Below are 27,611 nucleotides of genomic sequence, written 5' to 3'. Positions count from 1 at the left end.
TACTAAATAATCCCCCAAATAATAACTTTTTAAAACACATAGCAGTCTTGGACAATGACATGATATAGCAGGGAAAGAGGGTAGTATTTTATCGATCAAGTCTGAGTAAGAGGCCTTACAATCATGATTTGCAGTTTGAATGCTTTATTAACTGTATGTATATGCATACTGCAATTAAGTAGCAAGAACTAAAGGCAAACTAGAAAGGACTACAAAATACACATGGACCAATACATTTACAAAACATTCAAAATGTTACAAAATGGGCTGTATTGGTCCTTCTGTTGTTCTTCAATTTGAATCTTTGTACAAATTGTCAAGATATAATGTCAACCATTTTCACTTTGCACAATTTTACAAGTGCCAGGGAGAGAGAGGTGTCAGTGCCAACCACCAGTAAACCATCAGTAAAGCATCTCCATCGGACACCGCAAACACGACACCCTCCCCCGGGAGACTAGACTACATCTTCGGGTCCACTTAAGGACAGGGAAAAAAAAGCAAACAGTTTTTTCTTCAATTATTTTTTAGCTTTCAGCCTCTGAGGGCAAATAAAGTGAGGGGGGGGAAAAGGATTTGTGAGAGGGAAGCAAACCAATAAACTTTGGTAGAGTGAAATCATGTTCAGGTTTTTTTTTTGTTTTGTTTTTAACATGTCAGTTGTACCATGTACGCGACATGTTCCCCACTCGCCACTTAGACTCTCCCTTCCCCCCCATTATTTACATCAAAGCATCCAAAAAGTATTTAAACAGCATTTCTCAAACCCATTATTCCTTCTGGACTCGGCTCCAAAAGGGATCAACAAAAACAAAATGTAAATCTTCAGAATCTGGAGCAGTAGTCCTCAAGTCCACATTTCTCAACAAAGACTCTGGTTGCCAGTTTATCCAGTGCTGCCAACAGTGAAGGGGGAGGTGCGTACGTGTGTGTTCTCTCTCGAGGGCTACAAGCCGAATCTGAGCCAGGCTAGCTGGCACCGGTTCCTTCCATCACCTGCTGGGCTTGCTTCTGACCCATGCAGCACTGAGCCACCGACTGGAACAACCTGATGGGGACGGGGACACTTTCAACACATTAAGCAGTGCTGGGAAGTAACTAAGTAGCCAGAGTTTTAACAGAATTTTATTTAACGGACCCTGAGCCAACTGACAAAAAAATATATATATATCCAGCCCATTCAAAACACACCTCTCTAAAGTACCTGTTTAAAGAAACACCAATAAATCTTAATTTTTCTTCATTCTACTAGGCAGTGCGTTTCAAAATTAATAGCACAAATGTCAATGGCATTTGATTCCCTGGAAAAAAGTAGAAACCGATTATTAAAATCATGACAACCTATAAACTGTCTCATTCATATGCATATGATTATGGTAACGCATAACAAGCACTCTGTCTCAATTTGAGCCATTAAAAACTCTATATAGGATGATTGTATTTTAGAAATAAAATGTTATCGCCAATTAAACCTACTTTTCAATCTCAGGGGCACAGTGCACAAAGTCATGGCTCCAGAACTTGAAAGCTGGATTCTTGATAAGCTCGATGAAGGTGATGAGGAGACCCCACGGGTGAGGCCGGTTCACAATCAGCCTCTCCAACAGGACCCTGTGTGAGAGGAGATGAATAAGTAATAATTTGTTCTGTCATCAAACCCCTATTTACTCGAATATCAAATCAATGATCCCAGTTGAAATACAATTAATCATTCCATGACGTGATCGTGCCCACACGAGTGAGTACAAAGACTAACCGGGTGATCTGCTCCTGGATGGCCTCAGTGTTTGCCTCGGCAAACAGATAGAGCATGGTGCAGCTGAAGTAATGCGTGTGGCTGTTCGGGTAGCGCAGCTGATTGGCGATGGCGTTCAAGAACAAGTAACGCCCTATAAAGCGCCACACAATGTTTAGTGTCATCGTCATAAGCGCCCAGTCAAGTGTGCATCCAGCCAAGTTACCCTCTGTGTCCAGGTCCACAGCCAGGTTTTGGAAGATGTCCATGTGTGCAGAGTGAGTGATGGTGCTCATGGAGGGTGTGCTGCCCTTGTTGTGGATGTGCGCGATGGCCTGCGTGCCCACATACAACACTAGCGCGTTGATCAGCTGGATGTTGTAGCGGTTTCCTGGCTCGTTGGAAACCTGACAGACAAATGGAGGTTTTACATTTCCAATAGTGCACCCCTAATTTAAAAAAAAAAAAAAAGGGAAAAAAAGAAGAAGAAACGGGGGAAAAAATAGGCCTTTACCTGTAGATTACTGCGCAGCTCAGAAAGGAAAGTGACCGGCGAACGCGTTTTCAGATACGAGTCCAGATCCTTCTTGAACTGGGAAGGCATGACAGCTGTGAAGTTGGTGAGGATGCGAGGAGCGATGTTGATCTCACTCAGCATGTCCACCTGCAAATGACATCACAGACCCTCAGCAAATACAAAGAAAAACATCACTGTGGAGTACATTTGAGTTAAGTCAGTCTGTAAACCCCTAGTGTGCATCTTTTATCGGTCTGTCTCTGTCTTCTGTGTGATAGTGGTTACTACCTTGAGATTGGGCGTGAAAGGGTCAGGGAGCCTCATGTTGCGTGGAAAGGCACTCAGGATGAGGTTGCGCAGCTGAATGCAGTTGGGTGGGATCACGTCACAGAACCCATAATGGTAATCGCACAAGAACTCTGGGAAGTCATGCAACAGGACCAGCAGTACTCGCAGTGTGCCCTGAAACAAGACAACAGTTCAAACAATTGGGGCTGGCGATGGGCAAGGGGAATCTACTAACTCGATCACAGAAATGGATTGAACTTAAAACAAAAAATTCTGCCTAAAACTATAATTAATAATTTGAAAATCATATTTGTGTTTGGGGGCTGTCCAAGTTTACCGCACGGATGTTCACAGTCAATGGCACATGGCTGCCAGTTAGAAATACAGAAAAAGAAAAAAGTCCAAGGTTTGGGGTCACTTTAACCCATTAAGGCCTTAAGTGTCTGCCAAAACATGCCTCAAAAAAAAAAAAAAAGTTGTCCTGGAACTTCAACAATATTGTCAATGCCTACTAAATAATTGACGCCTCAGTTCTCGAAGCAGATAAACATAATTCCCAAAACATTTTAGAGCTTACACCTGTAGCATTTACACAAACCTAAGTTTATTAATAAACCTTTAATATATTTGTAAAAAAAAACTAAAAAAAAACTATGTCGCATCTGTGGGTAATTTTACCTTCAACACCGGAGCACAGCTGTAAAAATCTCGGGAAATCGAGTAGTAATTATTCGTCGTCCATTCCTTTACAAACACGTCGAAATGTTCAACATCCTCATTGTCTACAAACATATTTCTTAACAATATGTCACTGTCGACTGGTTACACTGAATCGCCGTCATTTATTTCATAACTTCCGCGAATCTACGTCAGCCATGAATGCTCGAATAAAATTCCAAGACATGCTATGACGTCCACGTCACCCTCTCGTGTATATTCTGATGCATTTCATCAGCTTAGAGACAAAGAATTGATCAAAACAAAACAAAAAGTCGTATTCGCTCTCCCGGCTCTAAAGGTAGAAGAGCGCCAAAGCGCTCCTGGCTCTAGTGGTAGAAACGTGGTAATGCGCTCCCGGCCTTATTGGGTTAAACTTAAAGACAAAAATAAAGACTATATGATGTAATAATTGATAGGATAATCAATTCTGCGACAAGCCTAAACAACGGCTCGAAACTAAGAAAAGAAAAGAAAAAACATTGTTAACTTAGTTGGGGCACACATACAAGTCAATGTACCACTGAAGTAGTACTGTAGTAATAAAATTAACACAGTAAGAGGCACGCACACAAAGCATACCTTGTAGAGGATTTGCATAGGTTTGTTGAGCTCTACATTCCTCAGGAAAGGTGCCAGGTACTTGAAGAGATCAATGAGCAACTGTGCGTACATCGGCCAACCCTGGCAGATGACGAAACATTTAGACTCCAATAACATTTGTCATGCAATCGCCTGAATTGTGAAAACGCAGACGGCAAACCTTCTGCTGTGGTGTGTGCGCAAGCATGCGGGCGATGAAGATGCGATGAGAGATCAGTTCAAGCCAAGCGTACACAAAACCTGGTGCCTTGGTGGGTCTCAGGATGTGGAAGGTGTTGCTGAAGAAAAAAAAAGCAAGGTCAATATAGTAAAAAAAATCTCAGAAAGCTCAGGCAGCTGCAGATGCATGTCCTACCAGAAGGCGGTGAGCGTCTGGAAGTTGATGGTTTCCAGGACGTGCTCGGGAGCGTTGAGCTCCAACAGTAGCATGATGAAAATGCGGTGGTAGGGCAGCTGCTGGAATTCTGTGTGGCGGACGTCGTGATCTTGGATCAACACCCCAACGACGATTCCCAGCACCTATTGGGAGAATGCGCTAAGTCCACGTACGGGGATTGTAGGGTAGCTTTTGTAGATCAGCTAGACATTCAGACCTCATATCTGTTATTACGAAGCTCTTGTGTCAATTTGGAATAGTTTGGATCCTCAGTTTGACCTAACTGCCATACGAGGATATTAACTGCACAATGAAGTGGTGTATGTAGCATGATAACACATGATCACGCACGCAACAAGACAGTACTGCCTTCCTTACTGCTTGCTTTGCAAACAAGTTTACTGTAATTGTTAATTTATTACTGCACTAGCGTAGGTTCGTGATGGACTGCCCTAATTAAATATTGACAGCTTCCTCACACATTTCTCATGTCGAGCTCTACAGGTGAGGCAAAGCAACCTCTGCCAAGTAATTGCATCTTGAAAGCATGTTAGAGTTTAAGCAGTGCAGGACAGCTAGCAACGATGGATTAATATTGGATTGATTTAATTGGGTTTGGTTACGTTCCATCCATCCATTTTCTACGGCACTTGATCTGTTCAAGTGCGTGGGGAGGTGGAGCCAATTGCAGCTGACTTCTTGGAAGGAAGAACTTCTGCACTAACTGCGCCGCCAAAAGTATATTTAGTAGTGACATTTTTGTTAAATACTAACTAGAGGTAGAGGCGGTCTGAAAAGTCACTAAATTGAGCCACATTCCGACAATGTTTGGTTATGTCGCTGCATAGGAATGGAACTCACTTGGAAACCTAGGACCACCCTGCACGTGTACAAGATGCTGTACCTTGTTGAGGAGGTTGATCTTGGTCACAGTGTTGGAAGCCTCTCCAGAATGTTTGACAAGCAGGGCTATGAGTCGAACAAAGGCGTCTAGGTTGTGGTAGCACTTTGCTCTGATGATGGCTGCGCTGGCCGCTGGGTTGTGCTGCTGTTCAGCCTGCGCACGGTAACTGATTTCCACACACATCTCAGTGCACAGGCGGAAGAAGCGCGTGATCAGGTCGTCCGTCTTCAGAATACCCTGCTGGTGCATCTGAGTGTCGAAATGTCCGAGACCATGAGACAAGTCACAATATTGGTCATCTTTGCCTTTTAATGAGTGGCTGACTGACTACCTGGCCAACAAAGGCGGAGAACGCTTTGGTGCTGTCTCGGCCAGCAGCAGCCGAGTGGTAAAGGTTGACCCACTCCCTCAAGAGATACTCAGCCTTCTCCCTCAGGCCGGGGGGATCGTCATACTCCGAAGCCTGGGAGATCCCAGAGTGCATCATGAAGTTTGGGCCGCCGTGGGCCCGATCAATCATGGCCTCGTAGTTGGAGCGGACAACATCCATCAACTGGGGAAGACTGGGGAAACATTAACAAACACTTTAAAATACAAAACAAGATGCTGCAACTTTAGCTTGCCATGTTGCATTCATCCAAAACAAGTGTAAACAGTGAATCTCAATTTATCACAGATTTTAGACCCGCCAATCATAGTTGAAAATCCATGATGGGAAAACCACATGCATTTTTGTAATAACCCCTCCCAAAAACTTTTAAACCCAATTAAAAATTCCTAACACACATTTTGTCTAATGTGCAACATTGTCTAATATAGAGAAACACAATAGCCAGGATAACTGATTCACATAGTGCTAAGGTAATTTTTCACCTTCAAACTGTCATTTTAGCACACGGATTAGCAAAACAGAGCAAACAACAATACTCTGGCATATGCCTGCTCTGTGAGAACTATTAAGATTAAAATGGCAAAATGTGCACTGTATTACAATGAAAGGGCCTCTTGCTGTAACTTTTACGCTGCATCTCTCCCTGTACACTGTACTACACTGAAGGCGCGCAACTCTAAATTCAGACTTACTTGTATAATATAAACACCCATAACAAAATGATCGGCAAAAAAAATCTGATTATAGCGGGATCATGAACGACGAACCGCAATGGAAGCAAGGGTTCACTATATTCCAACCCTGTCATTTACCCTTCTGGTGCATTTGCTCGAGAGTGTGCACAGGTCCTCATTAAGGTCTCAATGGTGTGGAAGAGGTCCGCTTCTGTGACATGGCTGACACTGCGCTCGTCCACCAGCAGCAGTTTCACTAACTGCATGGCAAACGCCACCGCCATGTAGTGAAGTCCATTCTCCATCGACTGCAAGCAAAGAATAATGGAACAATTTATTACCTTTAAGAAATCCACACTTGTGTGTGTGGGTTCTCGTCAACTGCTTTTGCGGAGATTCAAAATTTGATTCGCAGTTGCACGATGTAGCGACATCGCAAAGTGTAGCCAATCAAAATGCAAAGAAGCTTTCACACAAGCCCAAATTTTTTTTATTATTTTAAATCAATTACCGGGTTATAAGCCAGCAAGACACAGCTGCCCGCTACGCGCCGCCAAGCCATAGAAATACAGCATATATAGTACACACAGTGTTTTACAACAATATTTAACCATATTCATAATTTTGTATGTACCTGTGGATGAAATAGTGAAGCCTGTGGTAGAAATGTATGCGAGTGATGTACATAACACGCTGGTTACATTTAAATGATTGGGAGCGAGCCGGACCTTTCAATATCCCTTTTTTTGGTCTTTATTCATGCCATGTCCTTTTTCTGTAGCAGCCTGCATCTTTCTTGACTGAAACTCAATTTTTTTTATTGCTTAAAAAGGTGACACACAACAACATATTGCTTTAGGAGCCTCAGAACGTGACAGGCTTGCACCGTTCACGTCACAAGGAGTCCTTATGCTAAAATCGCCCCAAGGTGAGTGGCCACCCCCGCGATGGTCGGAGGGTTCAGATTTGGAAGCATTGCGTTAACAGATTGCGGAATCTCAAATCAAGACTGCCGTTTTCTAGATTGACAATTCTATGTGTAGGTTTGGCGTACCTGGGCCAGATGCAAATCATACTGCTGCATATTTACAAGATGGTTTCGGATCAAAAGCTCCACCGCCTCAACATTGTACTTGTACTCATCCCGGCATTCAATTAGACACCTGTCAATCAAAAACACACAAAACAAACAAGTGCTTTTCTAACTGTGTTGGCGAAACTACAGCAGCCACAAATTCCGTTTACATCATCGCCAGAGTAGCAACAGAGCACAGTAGTAACAAGGATGACTTGATTCTGACCTGGTGATCTGTTTGTTGCACCACTGTGGTCCGTATGCACGCCCATCCTGGAGGGCCTTAAGAACCAGCAGGTGGCACTCCCGATACCGGAGAAGCAAGTCATTATCAGCCCCGCTAGTGGCATCCAGAAGACCTTCCACAGCCTACAAAAGGAGAGGAAAATTTCCACCTATTGCATGTAGGCCTCGAACATAACCTCCGTGATAAACTGCAGCCTTATATCCTAACCTTCTGTAGCAATCCAAGAGCTGCAATACCATCCCTGGAGTTTCTTGCTAAGGCCACAGCCTCCAGAAGGCTACGCAGGGCTTGCGTCAGAGGATTCATGGAGAGCGCCTGAGGGATGGCGTGAAGATGCTGCTCCAAGTCTGCCATGCACTTGTCATAGATTTGTGCAACATCATCTGTGGCCCATGCTTGTTGCTGTTGACAAATAAGGTCATTGCAAGAAAATATCACACTGCTTTGTGCGGAGCAATTTGTGGAAATTTACTTGACACATTTGTGACAAAAGTAGTAAGTCACCTTCATTGGTTGAGCAAGGAAACCCGTTGGTTGAGAGAGATCATTACTGGGTAAGAAACCAGGAACATTCCTCGCAAACTCTTCATACACAGCTAGCTGCTTGGGGTCCACTCCTCCCACCTGAAAAACAAAGACAAAGAATGTGTACGGCGAGTTAGGTGTGCAAATATACTAAATGATATCAAATTGAAGTAACCTATTAAACACTTACCTTTAATCTTATCTGTTCAGGCATACGTTCAGCCTGGTAAGTCAAAACAACTGGATCACAGTAACGGCGTCCTTCTTGGCGTGCATGCTTCCTCAACTCAAATTCCTACATGAAAAGTGAAACACAAGTTAATAGAAATATAGAGTGGGTCAAAAGCAGGCATACTTCTTTAATAAACTTTTAAAAAAGGAACCCCGATTGTAATGACAAGTTTGCAAAATTTGGAAAAATCATTTCCAGTTTAATACATTTTGTAGAAACTTTATTTGGATGTATGCCGCCATTGTTATTTACGTCACAACACATTCAGTGCGTAGTGATGTAGAATGGCGGCTGGCTCTCTGCTGAGCAATGTGAAACGCGTATAAAGAAAGCAAGGTAAGCCTCCGTAGAGTTCCTAAAGGGACAATCAAAACTCTTGAATGAGTCTGGTGAATGACGAGAGCACAGCGTGGGGGAGGGTGACTCTCCCCCCGATCGCATGTCGTTGCTTTAGGAATGCTACGAGGCTTACCTTGCTTTCTTTATACGCATCTAATAATAATAATAATAATATTCACATTACTCGGCAGAGAGCCAGCCACCATTCTACGTCACTACGCACTGAATGCATTGCGACATAAATAACAATGGCGGCATATGTCTAAAAGTTCAAATCTAATAAAAAGTTATGAAAATAAAAACCGCCTGTTTTGGTCAAAGCCACAGCTAATACATAGATGTTTGAATGTAACCTTCCAAAGCACTCACCGTGGCAAGTCTCTTGTCCATTTCAGGGCCAGCCTTCTCCACCGCTGTCTTCTGAATAAAACAACATGCTAGTTCACAGTTCTCCTGCGCAACCCTGGCTGCAGCCTCCTCCATCATTTCCCTCTGCTGGGGAGTCGGCGCCTGACAAAAAAGGGGTCAAAAAACATGAATGATTTGTCAAAGAAGGTAAGAGGGTTGTAAAAGAAGCAGCAGAACTGAGCTTACCCTCAGCGCAGCCGCAAAACTGTTTTTAAGATTAGCAGCAATGCTGACAAGCAGGGGCTCCCGGCAGGTGATCATGGCCATGCCGGCAGTCAGGTTCCTCATCATGTGGTGGGCCGCCACACGCATACGAGACTCCTCCGAATCCAGTGCGAAGTCCTTGCGGATGATTTGCTCGCATGTCGTCATGGCGATTTTGATAGAGCGGTCAACCACGGGGTGCACGAGCTCCTGGACGGCACGCTCTACTGATTGCCTCACACACTGCTTCAACTGAGGATGGGCTTGTAGAAGAGGGATCTTAAGAGAGAGATGATGGTGAGAGGATGGATGGTGAAGAAAATGTGTAGCAACAATAAACATAAATATTGGGTGGGGGGGCTCCTAGAATGTGAATCAGCAGGCGCCAAACCACATGTATGTGGGTATCTGCTGTATTTTAATATTCAGAGTTACTTCAATCACACTGTAGATGTGAACTTAATGAAATTAAACCAATACTCACATTGGCATTTATATTGATGTGTGGTGCCAGGCCTGCCAAGGCATACACATTGATGTCGTGATAACTGAACTGTGGGGTGGGGGGGCCTGTGGTTGTGCAAGGGGTGATGGTAGCAGCTGGAGTGGAGGGTGGTGCTGAAAATGGAACAAAGTCTCCTGTTGGTCACAAAAAAAAGTAAACATAAGAACAAAGCACAGGCAAACAGAAAATGTGTGTTAAATCAATGTGTTAAAAATTAAGACTTACCTGATGTAGAAACTGGAAGCATTTCATCTGGCGGTTTTGCTTCTTTCTTTGGTGCCGAAAGCTGCTCCTCGAGACTCTTAAGCTTGTCCTTATCCTTCAACAGGTTCCCTGGCTTCAGATCATTGATGTCCAGAGACAAGTTCTTACAAAGAACTTCAATCTCAAATTTCAGGTTAAGCTGAAATGGAACGCAAACGTCATCCTTTTTGCAGCATTCCCAGAAAATATAAATTCATGTTAAAGGAACAGTGTGTAGAATTTAGTGCCATCTAGCGATGAACTGATAGAATGCAACGATTTTGAAGCACGTGCAAGCCTACCACCAATTACTACCAATTATTATTTGGAGGGAGGAAGCTAGCAAGAGTGGCTAGCAAAAAACTCGCTGGAGTGGCAAAAAAAAGTAGCTAACAGGAGAAGCTAGCAAAACTAGCATGAACAAATTGTGAGACAAGCTGCTGGAGCCCGAATCACGGGATTCAACAACGACCATATGCACATTCCAGCTGTGGTAAGGTAAGCGGCGGTCGACCCATTGGGTCCGACACGATCTGCAACTATCACTAGAGGCTAACTACGTTCGCAAAGTTCTTCTTCGGATGTTTGTAGCAGAAAGATGGCAGTGAAAAATGACAGCCTCCTGTAAGGCGCGGCGTGACCGATGTAATATTAACGATTATTAGACCTACGATTATATAAAAAAAATAATGTACGTTGATGTGACAGGACTTTTTTTCTGTGTGCATATTATTGAAATTAATAGTGTGTATTGAAAAATAAATGAATTATTACTAGATGGCGCCAAATAATACACACAGTCACTTTAAGACAACATTTATGTTTAATTTTAAAAAATCTTTTATTTTTGAGGTTTCCAAGACCAGTAAAATTACCTTCAGGTCATGTTCCTGATGTAGCTCTGCGAGAACATTCATGATGGCCATGGTCCAAGGGTTCTGGGGCCTGAAAACCTACAAAAGTCAAAACGAACAATTAAGTGTCAGGTTTGGGTCGCGACGATCGTTCTCAACCCATGTTGCTTACCATGCTTCGCAGGCTGGACTCCAAAACCTTGGCCACAAAGGGAACCACATAAAGTAGCTCCTGTTGGCCTTTCACATAGGCTTCCAGTAACAGCGACTTAATTTCCAGGTCCTGAAAAAATGGGGTGGCAGAGAACATTCAGCCATTTCAATTTATGGGGAAAATAATTAAGCTACCTGAAAGTCCAACTGAGATACTAAGGGACCAAACAAACATCTTACTGTATGGAGAATAGGCTTGTTTTTGGCCAGTGTAATCATGCCCAGCCAGTGACCCAGGTTCTTCAGCAATGAGCGATCAGAGAAATTGGCAGCAGCCTTGTCAGATGTCAATAAAACCTAAACGGAGAACAAGAGGCAGCTTTTATAGTAGACAACAAACAGAATTTGCAGTAGTTCCTATAAACATCCAACCTTGATGTTCCTGTAAGTCTCTGTAAGGACCATTTTGACAAACTCGGGATTCTTGAGTGTGTCCAGAAAGTTGGAGTAGAGACTGTGGAAATTGGGCTCAATGCTGACACGCTTCATCACCAGATATTGAGACACCCAAGGCATAAACTCTTCCTTCACTGTCTCCTTCAACTCCTCTACCTGATTAAAACGGAAGATTAAAAACCGCTTCTCTTATTATGATCCATAACAATTGATATTTGTATCCCATATTTACCTTTTGTGTCATGTTTGACTGAGAGAGATTATTGAAGATGAAAGCAATCTTCTCCTGGACATTCTCTGGAGGTTCTACAATCCTTTCTGTTTGGTCAGTGGCCACCAGTAGAGTGTCTATATTTGTAGTGTTTATGGAGGGCTGCATGGAGGAATACAAATTGCAGCTTAGCTTACCTTAACAACAAGTACGATACACCAAAAATGTGTGAAAATTGACATACAGAATGCATATTGGACTTTTTATGACGTCGAGGTCAGATATATGAGACCTGGCCGTTCAGAATGCGGTCGCATTGCAAAAATTCGGATACGTATCCGATCTAGGACCACATATGAAAGTGACCCAGGTCGGATATGAAAAAAATTGGAATTGAGCCGTTCAGACTAAAAACGTCAGATACATGTTGCATTTGGGCAAAAAAAAAAAAATATCCAATCTGGGTCCCATTTGCCTGCAGAGTGAACGTAGCCTTAGAGTCGCGCGCCAATAAGTCACAACTTGCTGGGTAGCACTAAGGTCTAGCGGAAGAGATTTAGAGTAAATTAACAAGTAGAACTGAATGTTCCTTCTGTGTAATACAGTACCACATTTTCCGCTTAAAATTCGCTGTTTCCACAAACCAGATGCGTAGGACTATGGTTGTATGTGTAGCAGATGTATGGAGGTTTATAATTACTGTAACATCCATGCTAATTTCCGTTATGTTTACAGCATTGTTAGTATTATGCTAGTGGACTTTTCTTAGACCAAACTAAGGTTTTGTTTATAGATTTTGGTGTTTAAATATGTTTAATTCACAAGTTTTATGTTAGTTTTAAATGTTTAATTAGTTAAATGTGCTAAAAGCATGTGGGATGGTTAAAATTACAAAAAAAAAATTTGTATATGGTCACAATAAATAGATTTAAACTTATTGAGGTTGAGTCTGGAATGTGTCCCCAGTGATAACGTGGGTTTCACTGTTGATGTTTATTCAAACTCACAGGCACATCCTTTTTGAAGCTGCTGGGTGTTGGCCTTGTGATGGTAGTGGTTTTAGCGGCCGTGGTAGTAGTCGTAGTGGTCGTGACAAGGGCGCTCGTCTGTCCTGGTTGCGGTGCTTTTGGGACACCGGGTTGCTGTGATTGGGCTTGAACCTGTGCCAGCGCCAGACTGCCTGGGGTGGTGATGGAGCCTTGCATCTTCACCGGGGGGTCCCGTGACTGTTGGCCATACTCAATATACTGCACACACAGGATATTGGAAGATGCAGAGCGTAGGATTTAATCTATCTTTCAATAGCCTCTCCTCGCAGACAATACTAGGGGCATCGAGTAGGGCTGAACGAAATGTGGAAAAGATTGAAATGTGATTTTTATCAGACAGATAATGGGATTTTGATCCAACGCTTTGAGGATCATGTGACAGCATTGTTTGAAATTGTGATTTAAATTATTATTATTTATTTATTATTATTTTTAAATCGTTCAGCCCTACCATCTAGACTTCAAAAACATTATGCGCAAAATTAAGGAAACCTGGTTACCTCTTGTAAATGGTGAGGGAACTGCAAAAAATGAGCAATTGATGCAAGATGTTGACAATACTGGGGGTAATCCTTCAATCTAAATGCACAAGAGATTTACCAATTTTAGCCATACAGGGTTATATACATACACAACATGATATCTGTTGAAATAACTAACATATTTAAATACCTGTTTTTGAACCGGTCTAGGGCAGCGATTCCAAAGTAATACATTTTGGATCCATATGGTTTTCTTAAGGCTTCAAGCACATATCTGAGGGCAAGGCCGAGGGCCATGTAGGTGACAAGACCCTTTTCAATGATGCCACCAAACAGGCAGGCTGTGATGTGCAGCTCTTTGTCCGGGTATTGGGGGAAGAAGCGGTATTCCTCAAACAAGTTCCGAAGCATACAATTGAACACTTCCCGCTCCCTTTTGATGGTAGAATCTTTGAATCGCTGTAGCATCTCTAGAACCTGGAGGTGGACAATTTTGCTCTGTGATTTACATCCACGGTAAACATTGGGGTTACCGTCCAGGAAAGTTACACCTTAAGAGCCAGCACTAAATCCATTCAATGTATGACTCAAATCACAACAAATACATTTGACTACTTACTTCATCCACAGACATAGTCGGGTGAGGCGGATGGTTGTAGATGCGCTGGAAGTAACTGTTGGCTTCATCATCTATCTCCTTGCTAAAGTGCTGGTTTGCCTCGGGCCAAACTTGAGAAAGGTCAGCTGGTAGGAGAAGAATTTTGTAGATTTAAGATTTACAGGAAGGCAATGATTTAAAATAAGCAAAGCATGAGCCACATATTTTTTTTCTTGTGTGGAAAGTCACATGTATACAAGTGCATCTCAATGACGTGTGGTTCTAGTACCCCCAAGTGGTACGTCGGCTCCTAGTATACTGTAAGACAAAGAATCACCAAACTAAATGTTCAAACAGTTCATAACAGAGTGGAATGAACTTTATTTAATCCAATACAGTGCATTTGTTCCAGTCACACGTCAAATCGGTCATCAAGTCTGCGTTCTTCCATCTCAAAAACCTCTGACTCTGGTATTCACTCTCTGACCCCGATGCTGGAAATATTATCCTTGCCTTCAATTCTATCGCACCCGCAACAGTAGCTGGGTTTACATGGAGTCATGTATTCCAATTAGAATGAATCCGAATGGCCAAAACGGAATGAAAATGCTCCACCTCAATTGAAATGAAAAGACTGAATCCAAATGGAATTTCATTCGGAATCACAGGGGCGGTATACTCCTTTTGTCAATCAGAACGAGCGTCATGTATACGCTTCAATCGGAATGGCGAGGCTGCATGTGGCGTGCGCATGCTCCGTCTTTACATAAATGCATCAATGATGCCGCCGTTTCTACCCACTGAAATGGCGGCGTCTCCCCAAGAGCTTTTCTGCGAGGGGAGAACTTGTTTTTACGTACTTTAAACTTGTTTTGAATCAAGGTGTTGCTAAAATAAAAGTCTTAAAACTATGGTGCCTACTGACGAATGAACTCTATCTTGATAAATCATGTGATTGATGTCCGTGCGTCCCACGGCTGCCACAGGGCAGATCCGATTCAAGGAGGGGAGCATATAAAGGGCAGATCGGAATGGATCAGGCCACATGTAAACAGGTGACCAGAAATGTTCATTCGGAATGATTTCAATCGGAATGACTAAAAAGTCTCCATGTAAATCCGGCTAGTGTCCCGTTATGCACACTTTGGGTCTTTGAAAGGAGCTATATAAATGTATTTTATTAATAATAAATTGGAGCTCCTTTTGCACAAACTACTCTAATACAAGTAGAAATATTAACTATTCTAATTTTATGAAATGTAAAATTTGGGGGCTGTAAAGATTTTGTATTCTTTAGATTCATTTAACGTGTAAGAAATTTCAGTTTCACTTTGACTTTTTTACTTCTGATAATTTACTGAGATACACCTGTACACTCGTGCATTCACAAGACTTAAAAAGTAAATTGACTAAAGTGGGGCTGTCATCTTAAGCAGACAAGGAATGGAAGACTGACCTGTATTTCCTCTACAAAATATCTTAAAGGTTAAATGGTATTTTTGAATCAGAGCTGATATCTCCAAAACAAAAGACGGATTGTACTTGTACGCCATATTTGTCAAGACCACAATGTCCCACTTATATAGGTTTGCAAATGTAGTTATATATAATATGACAATTGCAGAGGAAATACAGTGCTGAGCAGCGCAGGGCGAGGCTCTCAGTCACACCACTACCACCGCCACTTACAGGCCTTCATCTTACTCTGCTGAAAGGTAGGTGGGTTCAGGCTCGGTGTGCTCATCTTTCTGGTGCTGAATGGATCAGTGCTTACTGCTGGCATTCCAAGACTAGAACCAATGCCAGTGCCGATACCAGTGCCGATGCCAGTGCCGATGCCAGTGCCGATGCCCGAGCCCAAGGGACCTGAAAGAAACATGAGGATGTTTCATTTCCTAATCTGTTCTAATGATAGCATTTTTTGGGTGTGCATCTAGTGGTGTTTAAATCAGGAAATTACTTCCAATGCTGATATTAAAGGAAAACACGAATAAAAATAAATTTAAAAAAGCATCGTACCAGAGTCCATACCAGGGAGCTGCGAGGACAAGCTGCCAATACCCCCAAAAGGTGTGCTTGGATTTGTATTTGAGAGTGGTGGAAATGCCTTTGCTGGCGATTGAGGGTTACTGAAAGCAGAACTAAGGGAGGTGGGGAAGCCCTGCATGCTCTGAGAGTGGGAGGTGGCCGTGCCGCCCAGGTTCAAGGAGCCCATGCCAGTAAGAGGGTCCATCTAACAAAAGCAAAGGAAAGGATGTTAACAACTTGTGCAATATTTGTTTATTGTATCAGCTAATAATAGATTTTGATGATATTAACCTTTTGAAAACAGTATAAAGATGGACAAAGTTATGGATGTTTAGTAGGGGCTATCTCTCGCAACATTTAAAAAAAAATATATATATATTTTATCTCTCGCAACCTTAAACCTCTGTGCACTGGCTGCCATACGTCAAACAGATACCCTTTTTGGGGAGGGGGAAAACGGGCACAGGTTATGCAAACGAATTTTAGAAATATGATTTATTTATTTATTCAGTGACACAGAGAAAATGGGTGGTCGTAACAAGTTGTAAATCCGATGGTGAATTTACATACATGTTCAACCTGAACTCAGTATAGACCATTCCTAAGCATTTAAACTGAAGAGGCTAATTTTGAACGGATTTAAAAACACACAAAACTGTGCAATCCATCCATTTTCTTAACTGCTTGTCCTGACAAGGGTCGCGGGGGACACGCTGGAGTCTATCCCAGCTGACTTCGGGCAGTAGGCGGGGTACACCCTGAACTGGTTGCCAACCAATCGCGGGGCACACAGAGATGAACAACCATCCACACTGACAATCACACACTATGGACAATTTGAAGTGATCAATTAACCTGCCATGCATGTCTTTGGAATGTGGGAGGAAACCGGAGTACCCGGAGAAAACCCACGCAAGCACGGGGAGAACATGCATACTCCACCCGGGAAGGCCGAAGCCCGGACTCGATCTCACGTCCTCTGCATTGGGAGGCGGACGTGCTAACCAGTCACCCACCATGCCGCCTCATAAAATTTGATTGAAAAAACATTTCTGGTATAAGCCTCCCACACACTAATCACACTGAAACTTAAACGTACTTTTAAAACACATTGTAAACATTTTAACTAGTGTTGTTCCGATACTGGTATCGGGAGAGACCCCGCTACTGCATTAAAACAGCGGTAAGTACTACCAAGAAACATGCCGATACCATTATTTGCGACACTAATATAGGACTTTGGATGCAGCATCTTGCGTCTTTCTTGTGGATGGCATTTACTGATGTGACGTGTTCACTGCATGCCGAGCCAAGATATCCTATTGGCCCTTGAATGCTCTGAACTAATGGCAGGGCAGCTTTTTCATGTTGAAGAAAACAACAACAACTAGGTATCGGTCCGGTATCGGTCGATACTGTAAGACTGTCTGGGTATCGGAATTGGCATCCAAAATACGGTATCTGAACAACACAAATTTTAACCTAAAATTGTTTTAATGTTAAACAACAATGTGCTATATTGTAGGTGATTACTGTAATCCTGAAACAAAAACTTAAACTGAAGTCAACTTATTTTAGTCAGGAATCACACAATCCTACAGTAATGCAGTAGTTAGGTCATAATTACAATAAATATTATATACTTTAAGATTTCAGATACATATTCAGTACAGTGTGTGTTATTAAAGCAAGATACCTGGACAGGGGAAATGGCATCCTGGCTGCTGGTGCTTGGAGCCCGACCTTTAGGCATGACCCCAGGTGGTGGCTGCCGGGCTTTGTTCATGACATTGCTGCAGTTTGCAACCATGGTCAGGATAGTCTCAGACAGCTCTTGTGAAACACTCCTAAGGGATAGGTAGAACAACAATTTCAATAAGAAAATGCTGCACTAAAAAGAACTATGCTAGGCAAAGCACAAACACAAACATTGAATGACAGGAGGCTCTCACCCAGCGCAAGACTGAAGACAGGCCAACATGGTGGCTAAGGTCTCTGGAGGCAACTGAGAGCTTTTAGGCTGGTCCTTGTCTGGGGCGAGGCCCCCCATAATGGATGGGCATCGCCTCTTCAGGAATGTGACACAAGCTTGGATAAAAGGTTCCTGATTCAGATGAAAAACAAAATTACCTCCATACAGATTCCACTGGAATTGCTTAAAACAACAACAGTGAGACATACCCCATGCTCTCTAATTTTGTCAGTCAGCCATTTATCAAGTTTGAGGTATTCACGGCGAGAGGCAAGTGCAGCAAGGTCAATAACAAAGGCAAATGGAGTACCATTCAGCAGCATCGAGAGAGACTAGAGGACAAAATCATATTGGCATATGGGTAAACATAACAGAACAATCACTAACGGAACTGTCCAACAATCTCCCACTTTTGTACTATAGGCTAGTTTGTTTCAATGTTTTTGATGTGTTTTGGCAAACCTTCAAGTCTTGGGCCACATCCAGGATGCGAGACAACTTGGCTTGGTCATACTGCTCACCTCTCATATACCACTCAGCCATTGAATGCATAATTAACTGACGGATGGAAGGAGATTGTCCCTGGAAAAGAAAAAAGCCGTCAGGTTTGTGTGCTCACAACTCAGTTACACAACTATTGTATTAATATTAGTTTCAAAAGTTAGTGTTCCTACTCGCCGTACTAGATGAGACAAAAGGATAAGGGACAAAAAGTATATACATATTGATTTGTGGACAGCATCTTGTCAGGTATCAGTGATAATGTTTTAGCAAGATACTTTTGATGACCAACCTGTCCATGCCAGGCATAGTGCAGGATGATAGCAGAGTTAGGGTGGTTGCCCAGAAAGATGGGCATGAGAGTAGAGATGAGCTCATGGCGCAGGGTATGCCAGGAGGTGGAGATCTGCAGCAATGCCATAACAAGCATATCCGGGCAGTGCTTGATAGGAAAGCTGAAGAGTTGCTTCACCTGCTCGTACTGGCCAACCGCTGATAGCCTGAGCAGGCTTTCCACCAAATCCAGACTCTTCCTGTAATAAGTTCAGAGGTTTCAGGCACATGTGGGGTAATGCAATGTTTGTCTTGGTACAGGGGTACAGTAGTAACACATGTCTCAAAATGGACCAATTTCACACCATGTTGCAATCTCCCTGTTGTCATCTTCTGGTGGCGCTTTTAGGATGTCGATGGCCACTGTGTGGCAAGGGTAGTCAGCGAAGCAGAACACTTCAGGGCTCATTAGTAAGTGCTGAATGAATGATAACTGGGGAAAAAAACAAAGTAGGAGTTTAGAGAATTGCAGTCAAACATTTAACAAATGGTGAAAATTATAACCATTAAGTATGCAACAACTTTAAGATATTGTTGTGAACTTGACATATAAAACCACACACGTTAATTGACATCTTGCTGTAATGTTACCTGTCCTTCTGCGTGTTTCCATGGCCGATATATGAGATCAACAGGGAATACCTCCATGCCCAAACCCCGTTGAATGCCGTACACCACTATATGCAGGCCCTTACTGTCCCGGATTAGGAATCCTGCATGATCCAGTTCGTACGTCACCTCTTTGAAGTTCAGGTTTGGATTCTACAGGGTTGACATGGTCAAAGTGAGTAATGAGTAGAAGTGAAACAATAGCACGCACACACAATTTCAAGTTGGTCCCCACAATGGTAGTTAAACCTGGAAAAACACGCGTGTATGGGCCCCACAATGCAGCAAGGACAAAGGTGTGCGCGCGCGCACGCGCACGCACACCTTTGTCATACAAATATATATATATATACAAAAGGTGCAAGACTGCATCAAATTACAAACTATAAACTTGGTTTCATAAATAGTGGGACATTGACAAGTCCCATCGTTTTGGCTCTTTTAAAATGAAAACACAAGATATGCAATAAATGCATATTTTCAGCTTGAATTTAGGTTTATTTAATGTGGCTGAATGGTACATATCGTTTTATCAATATCTAGAGATGATCAGTCATGATAATTTCTCAAAATCAACTATATGAAATTTCCCCGTTTTTAACTGCATGTAAAGCCTAGGGAACCATTTCAATGTATCATGAAGGTCAGCCAATCACAAACCTCATTTCACGCTTACATTGAATCGACAGTTGACGCCAGCTAATGACAAACATCTAAGAGATGAACATATGTACTTCTTACACAGCAGGGCAAATATATTGTGCACTGCAGAAGGTAATGCTATAATGATTTAGTAGCAATAATGTCATCCTCTATTATGTGGAGGTATATGGGATTAAAATTAGTGTTGTTCCGATACCGTTTGTTGGCCCCGGATACCGATACCCAGTTTTGCAGTATCGGCCGAAGCCGATACCTAAGTTTTTTTTTTCTCAACATGAAAAAAGCTGTCCTGCCATTGGTTCAGAGCATTCAAGGGCCAATAAGATATCTTAGCTCGGCATGCAGTGAACATGTCACACATCAGTGAATGTCGTGCATGAGCAAGACACAAGATGCTGCATCCAAAGTCCTACATTAGCGTCAGAATCAATGGTATCGGCATGTTACTTGTTAGTACGATACCACTATTTTAATGCAGTATTGGGGCCTCTGCCGATACCAGTATCGGTATAACACAAATTAAAAGAATATATATAATATATATTATTATGATGTACCTATATTTGAACAATGGTGTAAAAGAGTGTGGACTTACCACTTCCTTAACCACATCGATGAGCACCTCAACATTCCACGTGTGCACCTGTGAGCCATCATTCTTATCCTTCCCATCACTCCAGATGCCACTTCCAGGAGCAGAGATTGACTAAGAGAGGGTACAAAACAAGCTAGAATGTGGAGTCAACTTGCATACAAGCAACTAACTCACCTGTAGGGGGATACCATCAGTTAGGCCAGAGTGGGTACGAGCCATCATGCCCAGGACCCGAGCTACCTGGCTGGCTGTCACCTCCCTCACCCCATACTGGAGGATTATGTTTCTGCACTCATCCAAACTGAGAAGAACAAAAACAAGTGGGTCACTACTGACAACAAAGGAGTGGACACAACTTGGGCACCAACTCAAGGCTAGAGCAAAAATACCTGGCGCAGAAGCCGTAGCCTACTTCCTGCATGAATTCTGCAAGAGAACTCTCCATTATGGTCTTGGCTAACTCCCCGGAGTCAGGCAGGATCCTATCCATGAGAATGTCCCGTTTTTCAGGGTACAACAGTGGTGCGAGCACCACAGGGCAGCGCTCCTGCGGGAAATCTGAAACAAACAAAAATGACACTCAATCGTACAATTCCCAAGAGTTGAGTACTTGTACAAGTATTGGTCTGTGGAAAAAAATATCCCCCAAAAAATCATTGATTTAAGTTTATTAGCTGATAAGTGAATTTGAGGACCTTGCCAACTTACCTCGGCAAAGTGTCTTCAAGAAGGCGTCAATCTGTTCCTGTCCGACCCCACTGGCTCCCTTCTGGCCAAACAGTAAATGGGAGAGCAGCAGGTGTAAGACCTCTATGGCGATGTCCTGAAAGCCACCTTCTTGGTTTCCGCCAAGATCTGCGTCGATGTATGACCGCAGGAGATCGGGAAGCTTCTGCTTTATGAACTGCGCAGCTGAGCAAATCAAAAATGTTAGGACACAAATGTACACATTTTTCATTGAAGCACTCTAATCAAGCTCTATCTAAGGACTGCTTACCAAATCCCCGAAGGTCTGCGTTGCAGGACGTTAGCAGTGCAAGGCCAAATATCACCTATAATGTAAATGATTGAGAGGAACTTTCTAAAGTATGTTCGTCCATTTCAGAATGATTTTTTTTTTTACGCGTTACTGTGTGTACTCATTGCAACAGTTGGCTCAAGTGACTTACCTCTTGGACCTTGCTGAGCTTAAGAACTTTACTTAGTTGAGTGAATAAGTGGGCAGATGGTTTCAAACTCTGAAATAAAACGCATGTCAAAACGCTCATTAGCTAATGAACATGTCAAGGTAAACAGCTGTATACAAACACTTTGCTTTATGTGTATTAATTGTATTTTAGATCATGTTAAGTCAAAAACTGTTCCGTACCTTTTGGTAGTGCAAGGGATTGTCGATGGCGTAGCACAGAGTCGAGATAAAGTTGGGCTTTGATATCAGCGACACACACTCCTGGATCAGAAACTGTGTCTTGGGCAAGTTGGAAACACAGCATGCCGGGGAGAAGATAGCAAAGACAACAAAGGCATATGAAGGGCAACGAAGGCAAACGTCTCACAAAAACAATGAAACAGTAGATACTATTATGCACATACTGTATGAAGGAGAATGAACTAAGAGTGATGTCATTATTCCAAATGCAACTATTTTAATTCAGTAGATATCTCACACTAGTGTATGATGAAGTTTTGGGACAACACTAACGAATAAAAATATATATATATATATTTTGCTTCAAGATTTAAGTCAATCTTAAGAGGTTTAAGTTGTAGAAAGTCCACTCCAAAAAGGACTGAAACGGCAAGGTCAACGCCTCTGTTTTTGTTGTATACTTAAGACATTTGGGTTTCGGATCAGAAAGAAAGATGAATGAGAAAAGTTCACAATTCTAGCTTTTATTTCATATCATTTACTTCTACTGTGAATGTTTTAAACAACTCAAAATAGAGTTAATTTCATTTGAACTCACCCACTTTTCAAGACCGCAAAAGTATTGAAACATACATTTTTAAATTAAAGTGAACAACAAATACTTAGTGGCATAACCCTTACTTGCAATAACTGCATCAAGCCTGCAACCCATTGACTTCACATTTGAAATGTTTTTCCAGGCCTTTACTATAGCTTCTTTCAGTTCTTCTTAGTTTCTGGAGGTTTCTCCCTTCAGTCTCTTCAAAAGTAAAATACATTCTCTATTGTGTTATGGTCTGGTGAATGAATTGGCCAATCTAAGACCTTTCACTTTTTCTCCCAGATCCGTTGTGTTACCCCGATTAGTTTGGATACGTTTTTCTGTAAATTGCCAGATAAAATGGTTTTGAAGACCTCACAATTCATTTTGCTGCTACAATCATGAGTTACATCATCAATAAAGACTAGTGATGCCCGTTGCAGAAGCGGCCATGCAAGTCCAAGTTATGACTTTACTTCCATGCTTCCCAGATGAGCTTGTGTATGTTTTAGATCATAAGCAGATCCTTCCTTTCTCCATACTTTGGCCTTTCCATCCCTTCGGTAGAGGTTCCTCTTGGTCTCATCAGCCCATACAACTTTCAAAACCCAATCTTGCCTTCTGACTTTTTGATGATAAATGATTTGCATATTGTGGTATGCCCTCTCAAAGTCTTTGAACAGTGGCATGTCAGATACCTTGACCACTGCCCTGTGGAGAGGTTGGCAGTGATGCCACTGACTTGTCTTCGGGTGTTTCCTCACTGCTCTCGCAATGTTTGTCATCAACTGCAGTTGATACCCTTGGCCAACCTGCTTCAACGTGTGTTGCTCAGCACACCTGTAGTTTCTCAGGAGATTCCAAATTATTGTACTGGCTATGCCCAATATTTGTGTAATTGCTCAGATTGATTTTCCTTCTTCTCTCAGCTTCAAAATAGTTTGTTTTTCTCCCATAGACAGCTCTATGGTCTTCATGTTTTCTTAACAGCAAATTTCGTTTTCACGGATGAAACCCAAAGCGAAAAAGAAGCATTCCGTCACGTTTAAGCAATCGATCTAAAAGGCAACACCTGAGCAACTTCAAAAACCCATCAGTCACATGTTCCAATACTTTTGCTCACTTGAAAAGTGGGTGGGTTCAAACAAAAGATGCTCTGTCCTGATTTTAACAATTCTGCACTTCTCTCATATTCATCTTTTGATCTGAAACACAAATGTCTTCAGTAAACAACAAAACCAAAGGAATTGACCTTGCTGTTCCAGTACTTTCGGAGGGAACTGTATATTTGGGGGGGCTGTCGAGATTGAAGTCGTAACATTACGAGAATAACATTTTCTATGAGTATGAAGAATGAATAAGACGTGGTTAAGTTATATTTTAATAATTTCACAGGGAAAAACAGGGAAACTATGGTCAAGATTTTGGATCCTGAGGGAGAGGAAACCTGGGGAACACCATCTCAGCGAGCAAGGGGCTCTAACGCTTACTGCATCTGGAATCACATGATAAACTTTTAATACATATGCAAATGTTTGGCTGCATTGACGGATTTACTGGACTCTTATTGTATATAGAAGCATACCATACCAACAGTGATCACCTTTTATTTTCTTTATTTATTTTAATCAAAAGGGGGCAGAAAGAAGAACAACTTATAACATCTGCCCCTAAGCGTAATTGCAGACTACTTCATGAAGACAAAAATGTGTGTTGGAGGTAGTCCACAGCATCACAAATTCACACATTTACATTTCAAATTCCTTATACTCATATTAATCTGATTTTAGTGTGCTAAAATATTTTTTCCATTTAATTCTCGCAATATTAACGCTTCAATCTCGAAAAAAAAAAGACCAAAAAGTTTTCCATATTAGTTTCTTTTCAGGGTGGCCCCAACACTACTGAAATTGTAATACATATTTATAGTGGCAGGCTGGTCAAAATTGAGCACATAAAAAAAATGCAGCTGCACACTCAATACAAATCAAAAGGTATTCAATGGTTTCTGATTATTTATTTTTTTAATTACCTGGTGAAAATCCTTGCCGCTGCTTTTACCATCGCCACTGAAATCCACATGTGAGAAAAGACAGCGGAGTAGATGCCTGTCTGCCTCAGGACCGTGACGATTTACAATCTGGAAAAAGGCCCGCTGAGTTATTAACGCCACACCTTAAGACTACATGCTCCTCTGTGCCAATGTGTATTATTATTTTTTTTTTTAACACTTACATGCTGTATTTCTTGCTGGCTGGCTCTGTAGTTTTTCTTTGTCAAATTGTCCACCAGATAGCTGATTTGAGACAAAGCCAGCGAGAGCGAGTCAAGATTCATTGCTGGTTGGGGCGGAAGCAGGCGGCCGAGCACGGCGCAAAATCACCATTATTCCCCTTTAGTCACTTCAGTGATAGGTTACTTTCCCTCCCCCCCCCTCCCAAAAAAAGTGTAAAAAAATTTTGACGTCCAAATGAGGATTTCTGTCAGTGTCTCTCGGTCCTAGGTAGAGTCTTTCAGTTTAAAACAAGGATCAGCATCTGCAAGGAAGAGAATAAAAAATTAATAATGGCCACGTAACTCAGAAGATCGTGTATACAAGTAGGCAGTATATCATTTCTGTAAATGGAATTGAGGGTTCTGTTTCCATCCTGGCCAATATTCGTACAGTGACACAATTAGCAACCATTTGGATTTTATATTTGCTGAAAAACACAGATATTCGCACCTATACGATATTTTCACGCTCTTTCTGTAATGTCCTAAGATGCCACACAAATGTCCTAGCACCTTCTAAGGCACTGGTTCTCAGTCCCGGTCCTGGAGTACCCCTATCCAGCCTGTTTTCCATGTCTCCCCAGCCAACACAGCTGAGGAGCGTTATCAGGCTTCATGCATAGCTTGCTGATTAGCTGATCGTTTGAAACACCTGTGTTGCTTGCGGGAGACATGGAAAAAAGGCTGGACGCAGCCGCTAGCCTTGGCCACTGACTGATAACTGGCTAGTTTGAGAGCGAAAAGTTTTGTGATTGAAAACTTCAAGTAGAAGGTAAGGATCCTTGTGGGGGTGACAACAGCGAAAACAAGGTGCTAACCTTCAAGATGATGCTGAAAATTGTTCCAGATCACTAGTGGCTGATCAGCTGTAAATGGCTAGTGGTTGTACATATGGTACAGTGACCAACTAAAGCAATAGCGTCATTACCAATATACAGGATGCATATAAAATGAGTATAAACGCATTACTGAGTCGATGTCATAAAATGGCTCATCATAGTAGTAGGTATTTTTACAGAATGGTGACACACATGCCAACATGCTTTATTTCCCATAAATCAAAATATCAGTAAGCCATTTATTTTTCAGGGCAATGTTTACAGATGAGTATAAATTCATGCAGTATTTGGGGATCATAATTTGGAGGTGTATTATGTAATAAATTATCATAGGCAAAACATTGTTTTCCTGGTGAATATTTAGGTTTTTGGATCCAAAACAAAATAGCAAGGAATCACTGTCTTTTCCAACTCCTTCTCATGAAAAATAAGAGACTTTTTGAGACTTGTGAGCATGACAGCTCAAAATGTTTCCTTCATCACATCGTCCATTACTGAGATATTTAACTCTGGCACATCCATCTGGAGGCCTACGACACAAAGTTTAGTGGCCATCTTTGGGACGTGAACTAACCCCCCAAAACGAGACTGCAGATTGCTCACACTAGGCCTCAGCTGAGCTAAAACAAGAAGCAGAATCGATAGCTCCTTCCAGATAACACACCTCTTCTTTACCAACCAATGCACAAGGTGGTCCGTTCACATCAAACAACAAACAATACGAAGGTGCACACAACAGAGACGTGGGACGCTGCACTGTACGGTGTAAAAAAGAAACGAAAAACACTCCGTGAAACAAAGGGCAAGTGCATGGACGACAGTGAGCCAATGATCCGCGCGAGCCATAAACAAGCAATCGAAATGTTGCTACAATTTAGCCAAGTGCCCGATTGGAGTCGTAATTTCACATCTACGATATAAACTCTACAGTCAGTTAGCTACCCAATTCAGAATTTAAACAAGGTAGAAGTCGAACTTGTTTCCTAGTGTGTACCTAGAGCACACCTAGCCGTCGAAGCTAACAGCATATTATAACGTGACCTGACTAATAGCTGATTAACTTTACATGGAGATCTCGTTTAAATAATTTGGCAGTATAACGCCACCATAAAAAAATATACTTACATTCAAAAAGCAAATTAATGTCGTACAAGGGAAATTATTAGCGTAAAGCACAGTCTAGTGCTCGTTCACGCTAATACCGAAGCTAACCGTGCTAGTATCCCAGGCCCGAGTAACAAGGTTAGCATTGTTTGCTGCAAACTTTTCATTATATAACTGTTTTAACAAACAACCGGACAACCGGGGAGCTTATTTGTAATGATCTCAAGAAAACTGGGCAAACATAACAGCAGGAAGCTATAGAAGCAATCCCTATGGATTGGCTAACGGCAGCATTAGCATCGTTAGCTCATCTCCAACGAGCGCCGTCTAGTCTACGGAACTGCTATCACTTAGAGCCAAGCATCTTGAACCCAACAACTGTATGGTACCTTGATTCTTATTTCAGTATGTATGAAAGTGGACTTTGTGCAATATTGAGGTGCACCACCAACGGGAAATAAACACGAACAACTGTCAAATTGAGCAATTTGATCATGTATGACAGCTGCTTTCCAGTAAATAGTCCCTCCCCGACGCTGGTAGCTAACCGCCGTCCTGTTGATTTCAAATCGCTGCCGTACGCGTTAAAATTAGCGTGAGCGCCAAATACAGAGGGACTTGTCAGCGGGCATATATTCCAAATCTCACCGTGCTCCACGAGAGTAATTCAGTAGCTCATTCCTCCTTCGTTCTCTCCAAACTAACTTGGGCGAAATGGAAGAGGGTCGCAGCGCCTCCAAGTACAGTTTGATTTTCAAAATAAAATGGCGACTGTCACCGCCGCGGCGCGCTCTCGCCGCAAGAAGAGTGCGTAAGCGTGAACGTACGTGCGCGCGCCAGACAAGCACTAGAAACGCTCTCCTCGCGCGTTCACCTGCTAAGTGCGGCACCTATTGTTTTCAATATCATCAACAGGTAAGAAGGTGATAGATAGATAGATAGATAGATAGATAGATAG

The 27,611-nt window shown here is 42.2% G+C and overlaps 1 protein-coding gene across 6 annotated transcripts; it reads right to left on the bottom strand.

The window, feature by feature from the left end:
* Positions 1-127: 127 nt before the first annotated feature.
* Positions 128-27,466, bottom strand: cnot1 (CCR4-NOT transcription complex, subunit 1). 6 transcript variants are annotated; one of them, XM_077567680.1, is made up of 49 exons: positions 27,302-27,466; positions 24,672-24,973; positions 24,469-24,576; positions 21,857-21,955; positions 21,657-21,725; positions 21,485-21,539; positions 21,196-21,399; positions 20,877-21,045; positions 20,662-20,788; positions 20,488-20,598; positions 19,212-19,382; positions 18,926-19,053; positions 18,580-18,820; positions 18,249-18,368; positions 17,996-18,118; positions 17,767-17,918; positions 17,511-17,661; positions 15,806-16,019; positions 15,476-15,652; positions 13,808-13,932; positions 13,379-13,665; positions 13,207-13,285; positions 12,665-12,904; positions 11,679-11,819; positions 11,423-11,602; positions 11,231-11,347; positions 11,010-11,120; positions 10,859-10,936; positions 9,966-10,143; positions 9,720-9,874; positions 9,218-9,514; positions 8,993-9,133; positions 8,243-8,347; positions 8,032-8,151; positions 7,735-7,929; positions 7,507-7,649; positions 7,260-7,368; positions 6,344-6,513; positions 5,472-5,703; positions 5,141-5,389; positions 4,216-4,379; positions 4,021-4,138; positions 3,840-3,941; positions 2,541-2,714; positions 2,250-2,399; positions 1,962-2,142; positions 1,757-1,889; positions 1,477-1,611; positions 128-1,048 (listed from the first exon to the last, which is right to left on the bottom strand). In XM_077567680.1, exons 2-49 carry the CDS (start codon positions 24,771-24,773, stop codon positions 970-972), a joined length of 7,209 nt encoding a protein of 2,402 aa, XP_077423806.1. In that variant the 5' UTR covers positions 24,774-24,973; positions 27,302-27,466; the 3' UTR covers positions 128-969. The 6 variants fall into 6 exon arrangements, with proteins under 6 accessions (XP_077423806.1, XP_077423804.1, XP_077423808.1 ...); XM_077567678.1 differs by having other exon boundaries at positions 12,665-12,914; positions 13,208-13,285; XM_077567682.1 differs by having other exon boundaries at positions 15,491-15,652.
* Between the last annotated feature and the right edge of the window lie 145 nt (positions 27,467-27,611).

Source organism: Vanacampus margaritifer, chromosome 6, assembly GCF_051991255.1.
Source record: "Vanacampus margaritifer isolate UIUO_Vmar chromosome 6, RoL_Vmar_1.0, whole genome shotgun sequence".
In the NCBI taxonomy this organism is placed as follows: domain Eukaryota; kingdom Metazoa; phylum Chordata; class Actinopteri; order Syngnathiformes; family Syngnathidae; genus Vanacampus; species Vanacampus margaritifer.
Note: the sequence above shows the minus strand (reverse complement) of the source record. Positions and strands in the feature narration are given on the sequence as shown.

What these genes read in the sequence shown, in the direction of transcription:
- cnot1 (XM_077567678.1), bottom strand. Translation starts at nt 24,773, where the DNA reads ATGAATCTTGACTCGCTCTCGCTGGCTTTGTCTCAAATCAGCTATCTG. An exon ending in CGCAGACCTTCGGGGATTTG is followed by an intron (nt 21,400 to 21,484) that starts GTAAGCAGTCCT and finishes TGATTTGCTCAG; the next exon opens with CTGCGCAGTTCATAAAGCAG. An exon ending in ATGTGGCCCAAGACTTGAAG is followed by an intron (nt 18,119 to 18,248) that starts GTTTGCCAAAAC and finishes TTTGTCCTCTAG; the next exon opens with TCTCTCTCGATGCTGCTGAA.